General features: G+C 34.4%; 1 protein-coding gene across 1 annotated transcript; it reads left to right on the plus strand.

The window, feature by feature from the left end:
- The first annotated feature begins 1,943 nt into the window (after positions 1-1,943).
- Positions 1,944-5,910, plus strand: LOC110704160 (probable choline kinase 1). Its single transcript, XM_021881945.1, has 8 exons — positions 1,944-2,083; positions 2,954-3,373; positions 3,946-4,067; positions 4,200-4,395; positions 4,491-4,608; positions 4,760-4,807; positions 5,163-5,263; positions 5,407-5,910. Exons 2-8 carry the CDS (start codon positions 3,026-3,028, stop codon positions 5,536-5,538), a joined length of 1,065 nt encoding a protein of 354 aa, XP_021737637.1. The 5' UTR covers positions 1,944-2,083; positions 2,954-3,025; the 3' UTR covers positions 5,539-5,910.
- Positions 5,911-14,233: the final 8,323 nt, after the last annotated feature.

Genomic DNA, 14,233 nt, shown 5'->3' on the forward strand with positions numbered 1-14,233 from the left:
GTCAGCGAGAAGGAAGCTTTAACCACTTGAGCTAAGCATCACTCTCGATCTCTCAAATAACTTAACTTAAAAACAAATTAAATACGGAGTATTTAATTCAATCAGAGTCAAAGTTTTAATCCCATAAGTGAAGCATTTAATTATTTTTAAAAACAATTCTTTATAAGGTAATGTCTAAACCTATATTTAATTTGTTAACTAACTCAACTTAAAAACAAATTAAACATAGATTTACACATTACCTTATAATGTTAGTTTCATATATTATTTTGGGTGTTTCAAAAAAATCTACCCCATATTGAATATGTTTCATTTTTAACTTTTTTTTTTGAATTAATTGGTTGTGGGTTGATGACATGACTCTAAGGGCCTGTTCCGATTTAAACAATTGAATTGAATTGAGCTGCACTGAACTGATTAGAGCTGCACTGAACTGAATTGTTTTGACTATGGATTAATAATTATTAACAATGGATTAGTAATGATATTAATCCACTAATAATTATGAAAAATAAAATGAAGTTCAAAATTAATCCACTAATAGTTTTTTTTTGTTTGTTTAATTTTTTTATTTTCATGTTAATAAATGCCTTGAAATTAATCTAGTGTAATAGTTTGTATGATAAGAAAATGAAACAAAACAAACAAAAAAACGAATAAAATATCCAAAAAAAAAAGACAAAAAAGGAAACAAAGACCCAAAAGTTCAAAATTACGCACTTCCATTCCAAACTAGAAAAAATAAACACATCGCACTTCCATCTTTTTCTTCAATTCTCACTTCGCTATTACACATCGCACTGCATGCCCTTCATCTCCGTTCTCTGACCACCCTAAACCCAAAAAAACTCCTTCATCTTCGGCTATTATATGCGGGTAACTTTTTATATATACTAAAAACTATGAAGTTAACTTTAATTATTATTAGCAATATCATTAGACGTAATGATGAATTTAAAAATATCGGCTCAAAGGCATGCATAAACTAAATATCATTAACAATATCATTTGCTAATCACATAAAACAAATAAATTAGCAAAAAAAACTGAACTAAACTGAACTGAACTAAAATTAAACTGAACAAAACATGCCCTAAATAAGGATTTCTCTACCTTGAATTATGCAATTATGATTTATGCTTTTCAAAAAAATAAAAATAAAAAATAAATAAATAAGGTAAATTAATAATGAATTATTTTATACTTTAATGTTAGATTTTAAATATTCTTTTTCTTATTTTATGTGATTGATTACATATGTGGCTAAGGCCCCGTTCACTTCACCTTATTTTTGCTGAACTGAAATTATTTTTACCGAATTGAAATTATTTTTGCTGAACTTGAATTATTTTTACGGAACTAAAATTAATTTTACTGAATTGAAATTATTTTTGCTGAACTAAAATTAGTTTACTGTTCTCTGTTGTACTTCTTTATAATTACTGATTTTTACTGAACTGAAATTATTTTTATTGAATTGAAATTATTTTTACCGAACTAAAATTAATATTATTGAATATTATTTTTTTAAGGTGAAGAGAACCGGGCATAATTTTATAAAACAGAAGAAGTATTTTTCTTTAAAAAAAATTAAAATAATACTAGTATTAAAAGCTTAACGGATAAGGAAAAACTAGAAAAGGTAGACAGAACCATTTGGTAATTCGTTAACCGACACCCTCACTGCTCTCTACCGTCATAACCGCCAACTGGGAGACAACCTACACGTGTCAATCACCCACTTGCACTATTCATTTCCATCTTTTAATTAATTTTATTATTTTCTATTTTTTTCTCTCATGTTAAGCCGAGCAGGACCTTTTCAGCTCATTTTCTCTCTCCTAGTCAGATATTAAATCCTATCAAATCCATCCACGTGTTCAAATTCATTCGCCCCCATCTTTCACGCGTTTTAAACACGCGTGCCCCAAATTTTCAATAATAAAAAAATGAAAAAAAAAATCTAAATTGGTTGATTTTCAAGAATAAATAGTCCAACTTCCCGCAATTGTTTCCTCTGTTATTGCAAGTTTGCAACTATCTAACCTTCATTTTCTCTCTCCTCTCATTTTTCTTCTTATTGGTAAGTGAAAGTTTCTTCAATTTTCAGGGAATTTTTTTAAAAATTCTGGGTTTTTCTGTTTTGATTAATGGGTTCAATAAAAACCGGCTAAAATTGTCAAGAATCCTTAATTTTGTTTGTAACGTTTACACGTGAATTCATTTGTTTTAGCGTATAAAGGGCGATGATGTAGACGGGATTTCAATCCCGAGAAGTTTATAAGATAGAAGAAAGAAAAGATCTGAATGTTTGTTCTCCAACCAAAAGATTTCTCACTTTCTGGGGTTCTTATGATTTTTGGAAAACTTTTTAATTTTCATTTGATTTGATTAGATTATTCAATTGCCAACTTGAGAAAGAGATGGATGGATAGAAGTATAGAACATTAAAGCAACGGTTATAATTGAAAGAAAGATTTTGATTCTTTACTTTGTATTTTATTTTGGTTCAGTCAACCAATTCATCTTCCACTTTGATTGATGCAAAATTGCTTGTATTTGATGATTTTGATTAGTACAAGAATCAAATTTTTTGTTCTGATTTCTTACTTTATTATAATGATTCTTTTAAAGGCTTGCATTTTAAGTTAATTGGTCACTATTCTATGTACTTTCAGTTTTAGTAAAATATCACAGCATATTGCAAAAAGTTGATGATAATAATATCGTCCTTTCGTGTTAGAGATTGTCAGCTTTAGATTCCGTCGAATTACTTGTACAATTAGACTGAAAATAAGTCTTTGTTATACCCACTAAAGTTTGCTTGCATTATTTTTTATAGTCAAATATTAGTTGTAGCCTTATAATATTAATATAATATCCTTACACCTTTTATTTTACTTGCATTTCTATATAACACCCATTCTTAATGTTCTGTTTCCCCTGTCTTAAGGTACAAGAGCCTCCAAAACAAGCCTAAATACACCCTATTCTCATCACCCGAAATTCGATTTCTAGTACAAGGATGGCGATCAAGACTAACGGATTCGTAGACGGTTCGCTACCCGAGGAATTGATGCAGATTTTGGTGACATTGGCATCAACATGGGAAGATGTCAATGACCCTAATTACATACAAGTAAAACGTTTAAATGGTGCCATGACTAATGAAGTGTTTCAAATTCTTTGGCCTAACGATAAAAATGATCTTAATAGAAAAGTTTTGGTCAGAATTTACGGTGAAGGTGTTGAGGTCTTCTTCAATCGAGACGATGAAATTCGTACGTTCGAAAACTTGTCACACCACGGTCAAGGCCCTCGGCTTCTTGGCCGGTTCTCCGATGGCCGTGTTGAAGAGTTCCTCCATGCCAGGGTATGTATGGTTGTATGAACACATTCTTTGTTTTTTATTTGTTCATTTAATTCTCATGCTATAAATATTATTAAAATCAAATCTTTTACAAACAATATCATAATTATTTTATTTTAGTGTGAATGTCATTATGTCAATTGTGAATGGAGTGAATGCTCGTTTAGAATTTTGTTATGTATTGTATACGCCATGGTAAACATGAACACGTTCATTTCTTAATATCCTAGCAAAGATATAATTATATTTGGATAACACCTTTTTTTAAAAAAAATCATATTAAGTATACATGTGGACGAACATTGAAGATAAATTATTGTTTTATGCATCCGAACATGTCCTTTGGGGATTAAATAAAATACGTTTGTTTTTTTTCCATTGTTGCAAAATCGGCTAGTTGAGTTCATATCTTTGGAGTAGGTTAATGTAGCAATCATGTTTTTATTAGAAACTTATTAATGTAGATTACCTACTATTTACAATTCAATTATAACAATTAATCACATTAATTCTTAATAATTACGGAATTATTCCTTAATCTAATTATTTGTTTTTCTTTATTGGGTGATTTACAGACTTTAACAGCAGAGGATTTACGTGATCCTGAAATATCATCACTGATTGCTGGCAAGATGAGAGAATTTCATGGCCTTGATATGCCTGGCACTAAAACTGTCATCCTGTGGAACAGATTAAGGTACTGAACTCGAGTTAAAAAATGATTTATCGAGTGTTAGGTGACTAACAGTTAACCAATTAGCCCTGAAAATTGAACTGATTGTTTTAGCAGCTACCTAATATTGTTCATTTTTTTCGTGGCGTTAAATAGGCGTTGGCTGAGGAAGGCAAAGAGTTTATGCTCACTTGCAGACATCAAGGAGTATGGATTAGATACTTTAGACGACGAAATTCAGCTCCTAGAAAAGGAACTCACACAAGATGATCAAGAGATTGGATTTTGTCACAATGACCTTCAATATGGCAACATAATGATGGACGAACAGACTAAATTAGTCACTCTAATTGTAAATTCCAATGACTTTGTTTGATTAAAAACATCAGATTTTCTTTAGCTTATGCTCGTAATTTGTTACCTGACTGAATTAATAACCTTCTGCAGGACTATGAGTACGCGAGTTATAATCCTATTGCCTATGATCTTGCTAATCACTTCTCTGAAATGGCTGCCAATTATCATACTGATCAACCTCATATTTTGGACTACACTAAATATCCAGGTAATTTGTTGGTCATGTAACTAATGTGTACTACTTTTATCCGGGTTTAGTTCAAATTATACTATTTACGTGACTATTAAATCTGAATGGATGGACTAGGGAAATACTTGTGACAGTTGAAGCTAACATTTTCTGTTGCATTTTATGACAGATGAGGAAGAACGTCGAAGATTTGTTGTTGCATATTTGAACTCATCAGGTTAGTGTTAATCAGTAAAATTTCAGTGATTTTTACCCTTTTCAAGCAGTTGAGAAATCTTTTTCAGAAATAATTTCTTTCAAAGTCTAAGCTTAATGAAATGTCGAAAATTTGGCCAGTTGTTTAGTGAGAACAAAATAAGTTATCTGGAGCTGACTCGGAATCTAATCGACTTGTATTAACTTAGATTCTTCATGTTGATATTTTATGTTTGTTTCTGCTGATCCATCCAAATCGATATTTTGGAAATTTGCATATATTCTAATGTTGTACAACTTTCGTAATCAATTGATTCAATTTTGTGTTTTCAATTCAAACAGCTTGATAATGTTTTTTTCATATGGTCCACATACAGGTGATGACATTTGTGATAGTGAAGTGGAAAATTTGCTCCAAAATGCTGAAAAATACTCACTAGCAAATCATATATTTTGGGGCTTGTGGGGAATCATCTCGGTAAGCATCTTTTGTTTACATTCGCGCTATCTCTTATCTTTGTTTCGTGATATAGGATTTGACAGTAGAATTGTAGGACATAATGTTTGGTTAAAAAAAAAAAAATCAGTTTTTGGTAACGAGTATTTAATTTGTCACGGCAGGCCTATGTGAACAATATCGACTTTGATTACAAGGAGTATGCGCGACAGAGGTTCCAGCAGTACTGGCTAAGGAAGCCTCAACTTCTCGGTCCCTTTGCAGTACCTCGTGATGACTGTGAAAATGGTTTCTGAAACTTGCAGAACATCAGAATACAGGATCGGCTTATTCATGATGCCAAAGTTTTGTAAATTAAGCGCAGTGTAAAATCGAAATGTAATGATTTTCAAAATGTATCAGATCACTTAAGCATTGTGAATTTGTGATGCTGCTGCTGTAAATTGTAAACGACAAGTACTTGTTTGTACCTTGTCAAGAGTCTTAGAATGTATCTTCTAATGACCCTGATTATAAGGAAACAGTACTTATCTGGTTCGCCGAAGGATCTGTGTTCTTGCATTGCTGTATACTTCTGAAACCTACCAGTTTAGCAATCATATGTAATTCATTTTTAGCCTGCTATAACATAGCTACTTAAATTAATGAAAAAAACTCAAGTTATACAACACTATTGGCCTTTTACTGATATCTTCAAATATATTTACAGTTATGTAGCAGTAGTAGAACAATAGTAGATTTCTAACCACAATTTTTCTAATACAAAAACCTCAATACTAGTCCAATCCACAAAATTGTGTTACTTGAAATTCATAATTAAAAAGGTAACAACTTATGCATGTTTGTACGATAAACTTCTTGTAAACCCAATCAATGCAAGAATGCTTAAGAAAGATAGGTACTTTAGTGCTATAACACAGTATAGTTGCCTATGAAATTAAAATCTTGTCACAACTTACACAGTTACACCTATAAATATCCATATACCTATAGTTTCATACATATATATGAATATCTATATTTTTTCTGGTATACCTAATGACCATGCTTTACATACTTTTTTAATTTAAAATACTTTCTAAATAAAGTGTCAAGATTCTCTTTGATTTGTTTCACACAGTATTTTTAAATGCAAGCTACTTGGTCATCTAGAGTCCGTTAAACTCCGACACTTGGTTAAGTTAGAACAACTCTCTTATCAGTTGATCTAAGCACTTGTTGATTTATTTCACACTACATTATAGAGGTATATAGAAAGTTAGGTTCACATAGAAGAAGTATTTCATAAAAAACTACTACCTCGTTCACTTTGTTCTACATAATATCATGGTTCAAGAATCAAGATGACTTTATGTAATCTATTAACCCATTATTATTAATATTCTAGTAACTTGTCTCTTTTTCATTATCTATTCCCTTCTTTTCAATTCACAATTAGGCTACGAAATTGCACATATACTTCTTATAATACTCTACATATATAATGCTTTGTCTAATTAATCTATTATCTTTTATGATCTATTTGGTAGCCAGTTAAAAACCACAATAGTAAAATAAATTAAAGTGTAATTTGAAAGCCAAATAACATCCCAGTGTCCATAGAAATGCAATCTCATCCTCATACTTCAGTTTTTCAATGTATAACTACTCTACATTAGACAATACAAAATACCTTTGAAATTATTAAAAATTCTAGTATGATTCATTGTCATCTTGCAACTATAAGAATCCAGAGGTATACAAATTCTTCAAAAAATACTAATAAACTTATCAAATAATACCTAATGATAATGACTTACACACTTTGTAACTTAGAATATCAAGATACTTTTTTTATATGTTTCACTTTATTATGGTAAGAGGTATAGGGAAAGCTTAGTCATAGTATGCTACAGCTAGTACATGTTCTTTCCATGACCCTTACTAGAATAATTTGATCATTGACCTTCTAATCTAATTCAATTGTCCCTTACTCTTTAAATTGGCTCTTGGCAAATTAAAATGTAAACGAAACTATGCATTTTGGTTCTGTTTAAAGATACTCATTTTTCAAGTGCACCATTTTTCCTTATGTATGATAGACATGGATGAGAGATTCAGTGGCAGAACCAGAATTCTTATATTAGGGGGGCCAAAATCAATTTTTTTTTTCTTTTAGTTCCACAATGTTTCCATTTCTCTTTAGATAGCTAAAACTTTATGAAATAAAATAAATTCTTCTATTATTAAAAAAAAAAAAAAATCTTCTAACTATAATACATATGTATAACTTCTTCAGACTATATAGTAATATAGTTCTACCACTTCGTATTTGTATACCACTACAAACATACTGATGGAATCAGTTTTTTAATAAAAAGAAGTAATTAGATTCCCAAAATTTCCACAAGCAAATAATGTGAGCATGGGGTAGGTAGTAGCTTAGGTAGTGATGTGCTTGTGTCAAAAAAAAAATAGAGGGATAAAAAAATGCAACAACAAGAATCGAACTGTAGACCTGCAACTCCTTAAATCTCTCATTTGTTAAAATGAGATGTAATGCAAAGGCATTACATAAGGGAAAAATGAATTATTATATTGAATCAAGGGGGTGGCCATGGCCTACCCCAGCCCCCCTTTGATTCCGCCCCCAGAGAGATTGTTATATACACTCAGGTGTCTCGTACACCCATGGCTCCATTATGAGTATTTTATTCTCATTTTGATGATTATTTTTCATTTAATCATCAAATGATTTATCTTGGGTGTACGGTGCACCTGAGTATAAAATAAATTCTAAATAGGAGATGATGAACAACTTTCATGTATGAATGTTTTTTTTTTTTTTTTTTATTTATTTTTTTTTTATAGGTTTGGGTTTTCCAAACCTACATGGACACTTCTTATATACTCGTATATTCTCACATAAATAAAACACTAAGATTAGGACGATTCCAGCATTATGTATCCACAAGACTATATTTTTTTCTTACATAGAAATCACTGATAAAAGTTATGATGAATTAGGTTAATAATGCAAAAAGTCAAAAAGTTACACTTAAAACAACCAGAGGGAGTACATACTATCACTACAAAAAAAATGAGAATAGGCAACACTAAAGATTGCAACACTTACAGAAATGTTACTCTTAATAATCTAACGCAACAATACTTATTTGTTACCTTGAACTAAAGTAACAGAAAAAAAGTGTTGCTCTAGACTATATAAGGCAACAGTCGCTTAAAGTGTTATCTTTTTCTTGTCTAAGACAACAAATATAATAATTGTTGCATGAAAAGATAACAATAACAAAACTATTGTTTGAAAAATGTAACATTAATATCTATGTTGCCATCTATAGCAACATTTATATTAAAATGACAACATATATATATATATATATATATATATATATATATATATATATATATATATATATATACATGTATGTATGTATGTATGTATGTATGTATGTATATACATATATATATATATATTTATATAAATATATATATATATGTATATACATACATACATACATACATAAGTTTGGTAGAGTTGGTGGGGAAGGGGGTGACAACATTTTTGAATTATCTTCTTAGATGGCAACATTTTTCATTTGTTGTCTTTGTTAAAGTGTTGCCTTATGTATCATTTTACCTAAGCTTTCAAAATTGTTGCCTTTGAATAAAAATGTGTTGCCTTATGAATAGACAACGGGGGCATAAATTAAGCCTCATATGTGTTGTCTTAGCTACAAGGCAACACTTTTTTTATATTAGGCAATGGTTTTGCATTGTTACCTTTGCTTTATTTTGTTGTAGTGTATTTTTCCTTTTTGGTTTTGGATCGATGATTGATGACAAAATCATAAAATAGCTAGTACTCTGTAGTCTATACAAATATACTAATTAAGGGTCGAGCTTGTTCACATTTACTAAACTGAACTGAACTGAATTGAACTGATTGGAGGTGGATTGAATTGAACTGAACTGAATTGATTGAAGCTAAATTGAACTGAACTGAGCTGAAATAAATATTTTATGAGATAAGAAAATTAAGAGCTGAACTGAATTGAACAGAATTGAACTGATTGGAGCTAAACTGAACTGATTAGAGTTGAACTGAACTGAAATTAAGCTGATGTGAACAGACCCTAAGTATTCATTTTTATAATATAATACTCACATTCATATGAGAAAATAAAATTTGAATGATTTCAATATTTCTATAAATTTTAATTAAGAAAACAAATATTATTGTGAGGGATCATGTAAGATTCTTTTCAATTTGTATGAAGTTGAATAAAATAAATCAAGAAATTAGCAATGACAAAGTTTGTTAAACGTTGTTATACTCTCAATCATGGACTCATGGTAAATTAAACCTAACATTTAAATCATTGATTGGAATGACTCTTTGTACTTAAATCTCATGTTCACCTACTTTGTTTTCGTTTTCCACTTCACCTGTAGGCTACGAAGTGGCTCTATATTATTCTTTGTCCAATTTATGTATATCCTTCTAATGAAATAAATGGTCACATGAGATTAAATTATGATATAACTCAATTACGTGTTTAGTTGCTCTATATAAAATTGTATTAATTTGTACATGTTTATACAAAGTATACTATTGAGTGTGGATTTTTTACGAAACTGAGTCTAATTGAAAAACAATTTACGAAAATAGACGCGAGGTAAAATTATTTACGAAACTGAGCTTCAGAGGTAAAACGCTGACTCGGTCAGCGTTTTATTCCTTTTTATTTTTTTTTTTTAAATTTCGTATTTTAAAATGCCAAATTAAAAAAACATGAAATACAATGAAACGCTGACTGAGGCAGCGTTTTTAGGTAGGTCCTAAAACGCTGCCTGAGGCAGCGTTTCATTAACAAGGGAAAGACGCTGCCTCAGTCAGCGGTTTTCGCTGGTATATTGCCACAGAAAACCGCGACATCACATTATTCACTCTACTTCAAACTCTCTCAAACTTGCTCAAACTCTCTAAAACGGATATTCCATCGTTGTACTAGGCCTCCCCGCCACCGGAAAGTGTGCTGCTGTCGCCGCCGTCGCCGCCTTGTTGGTACTCTCTCTCAAACTCTCCTCTTCATTTAATGACATTGTTGGTACTTCTCTTTGTTTTTAAAATTTTAAAACCTAGGTTAGTTTGATAATTATATAGTACATTGTTTTAATTTGATAATGTTGTTGATTATTCTAAGTTAGTTTGATGTAAATTGATAATTATGTTGATAGTTCTAAGTTAGTTTGTTGTAATTTGATAATACTTTAGTATAAAAGCCCTAAATTGATGTTAGTTTAGTAAGAAAGTTTATGATGAAATTGTGGAAATGTTTGGTAAAAATGTTGAAAATGTTGATGAAATTGTTGATATTGTTGATGAAATTGTTGTTTTAATTTGATAAAATATCCTACATTGTCGTTTAATTACGAAAATTATGTTATGTAGAATACGTTGGTTGTTAGTGTGAATATGTTCGTTGTGTACTTTGTTTTGGTTGTTATGTGAATTGGAACAATGATGGTTAATTATGTTTGTAGTGTGAATTTCTTGGTTGTTATTGTGCGAATTGGTGGAGATTGCATGCAATTAAGATGTGTTTTTGGTTGTTGTATAGAATATGGCTGCACAAAACGCAGCTTTGTTATGCCGATGGGGGGTGAATTTGTGTCTGATGGACCGAATGTCCAGTATAGTGGTGGAAATATGGAACCATTGACACTTGGACCAGACATGACTTTCAACGATCTGATGAACGAGGTTCATAGCATTATTGGCTTAAACCGAATGAATGTACAACTTAACATTCAAATGAGGTTTGAGACTAATGTTGCGGTTCAAGTGTTACCTTGTTCTAACGATAGACATTTGAAAGCTTTGAGGAGCGCTGTTTTAATGAGGGGTTATCCACATGAGATATATGTAGAAATAGTGTCTACGTGTACGCAACAAAGTACTCGACCAGATCAACAAACTACTTATTTTTCCGGTTACACAGAGTCCTTTCGAATGCCCTCACAAGACATTCCATCAACTGAATATGGGATGGGGTCCTTCAGCAGACTGCTTCATGACGATCGGTTCCAGATGTCATTGAGTTCACATATAGCTTCACCTGTATATGGTGGAACATCTACGACAATGTTTGGCCAATCTGGGCCTTCGACATCGAACACAGTTATATCTTCTCCCATGCAACTCCAAAGTTATTCACCTACGCAGCATGATGATCATACATCACCGTCTCAACCATTGGTGAATCATCTTGAAAATCTACAACATATGGTGAATAACGAGTTGTCTCTGTATGATGCGCTCCGGGAAACAAATGATGAGGCTGAGAGCGAAGAGGAGGAACCAATTCTGGATAACATGGATGTTGATTCTACAGACATGGAAGGTGGGGAGGCTATGGTTAGAACTCCTATTCCTTGGTTAAGTCAAGTAAATGAGAATTATGAGGTTGATCAATATTGGGTCGATCGGGGGGGAGTTTGAGAAGGGTATGTTCTTTGAATCTAAGAAACTGCTTCAGGAAATGGTGAAGAAGTATTCTATACAAAGGAACCAATTCTACACCACAGTGACCTCAAATGAGAAGGTCCTTCATCTGCGGTGCAAGAAGAATTGTGGTTGGTCGCTACCAGGCACCAAAAAAAGTGAGCACTCAGACGGCTTTACCATAGTCACAAGAGATCGTGTCCCTCTAGATCGACCGGGCACTAATTTTTTATTTTTTCTGTTATCTAGAGTGATGTAGTAGAATAGTACGGTGATTGTATTTCTACATTTCAAATGATTGTAACAGTTGGATTTTTAGATTGAAGTATGAGATTTGAAATTCTGTATTTTGTTATCGCTAATATGTAATTTTTACTTTTTAATTGTTGGATTATAACTGTTTATGAACAGATACCATGGACACCCGAGATAGGACACCCGGACCCACCAACCCTTCTGTCCTTACACTACAGGATACACATCGTAGCGTTGACATTTGGAGTCAGTCGGTTGATCCGACGGGCATACTGACATGCAGGCACTACACTGTCGCGTTCCTTGGCGATTGGGTTATCGATCCCCGTATTCTGCCTTTCGTGGAGTACGCTGGCTTCATGGGTATACATCGGATGGCGTTCAGAGAGGTCGACCCAGCGCTTGTTACTGCGCTTGTGGAGAGATGGAGGCAGGAGACGCACTCCTTCCATCTACCTGTTGGGGAGGCGACCGTGACGTTGCCAGACGTGGCGATACTCACACGGCTTCCCATTCATGGGAGTCCGGTGTCTGGATCTGCGTTGGCCGATCCCCCCGGTTATGTAGCTCAGGTTCTCGGGGTTCAGCCAGGATCGGACGATATCAGGGGCGGCGGATTGAGGATCGGCTGGATACGCGACACTTTTCGTGTGTTGCTTGATGGTGCTGATGAGGCCACTATTGCGAGACATGCTCGAGCGTACCTTTTTCTGCTCATCTCGGGTGTGTTGTTCGGTGGCAAGAGTGGCAGCCATTTACAGATCATTTACCTGTAGCTGGTAGACCACGACTGGGAGCATATTCGTGGCTACAGCTGGGGCAGTGCTTGTCTGGCGATGTTGTATCACCATTTGTGTAGAGCATCCCGCCGGGGTTCTCGTGAGATCAGCGGACCGTTATTTTTGCTTCAGGTAACCTACCTATCTGTTAACAATTTCATTCGAAAAGTTCTTACTTAGTTTACAATTAACCTAGTTTTGTGTGTTTGATGTCCAGTATTGGTCTTGGGAGCACCGCATTGACCGTCGGGGAAAGAGCGACAGGAACTGGCAGACGGAGCATGCCCAGTACATTGACTTGTGGCATCGACGGTTGGAGTTCGTCGTCACTCGTGACCCCATCCACGGCGTTATGGATCCATACGATCCATACATGGAGTGGTACATGCGGATTACACGGCGTTTCATCAACCCCAGCTACACACCGCCATCCGCACATTACCATCCATCCTTTGACGTGATTAGGGGATATGTAAGTGTATTTGATTAACTTATTTTTATCAATTTTAAATTTGTATATCATTCAACTAACTCATCCTTAATTACTGCAGGCGTTGGATATGACGGCTATGGTTGACGCACTGTCGGACGTCCTTCCAGGCATACCTGAGCCGCCCAGAGCACAGGTCGAGCGGGTGCGAGATATGGGCATGGCTACCTTGCAGAGATATGGTCACGCCTATCTCGTCCACCCCCGGGACGATCATGGCGGCCACTCTAGTCACTCACAGTTCGAGGCTGGCCAGAGTAGCTGTGGGGGTGATCCTTCGTCATTCACGGGCGCAGAGGAGTACGACATTTACAGTTCCGCGCCCCTACGTCATCCTGATGACCCATCTTCCAGCCAGCTGACTCCGCCAGTACGCCCGAACCCATTTACCACGGTCCGTCACTACAGCCGTCGTCAAAGGCCGAGAGTGGACATACAGGATAGAGAGCCGTTACACCAAATTGATGAGTCAGAATAGGATAGAATTATCTGATTTATTTACTGTAATGACCTTCTCTTGTTTGTTGTACATAACACTTACATTACATTATTATTTTAATAATTATTTGAATGAATTTATGTCTTGTTTGAATTTCAAATTCCTTATTTGTCCACGTTTGACTCATTTCGTTCAAAATAAATTGTGGATGTGGAGGTGGTGGATGTGGAGGAGGATGGGTGGTGGAGGTGGTGGATGTGGAGGAGGAGGGTGGTGGAGGTGTTGGAGGATGTGGAGGAGGAGGGTGATGGTGGTGGTGGATGTGGAGGAGGAGGGTGGTGGTGGTGGTGGATGTGGAGGAGGAGGGTGGTGGATATGGAGGAGGAGGGTGGTGGTGGTGGTGGTGGATGTGGAGGAGGAGGGTGATGGTGGTGGTGGATGTGGAGGAGGAGGGTGGTGGATGTGGTGGATTTGGAGGAGGAGGGTGGTGGATGTGGAGGAGGAGGGTGGTGGTGGTGGT

The sequence above is a fragment of the Chenopodium quinoa genome, unplaced genomic scaffold (assembly GCF_001683475.1).
Source record: "Chenopodium quinoa cultivar QQ74 unplaced genomic scaffold, ASM168347v1, whole genome shotgun sequence".
NCBI classification, from domain to species: Eukaryota; Viridiplantae; Streptophyta; class Magnoliopsida; order Caryophyllales; family Amaranthaceae; genus Chenopodium; species Chenopodium quinoa.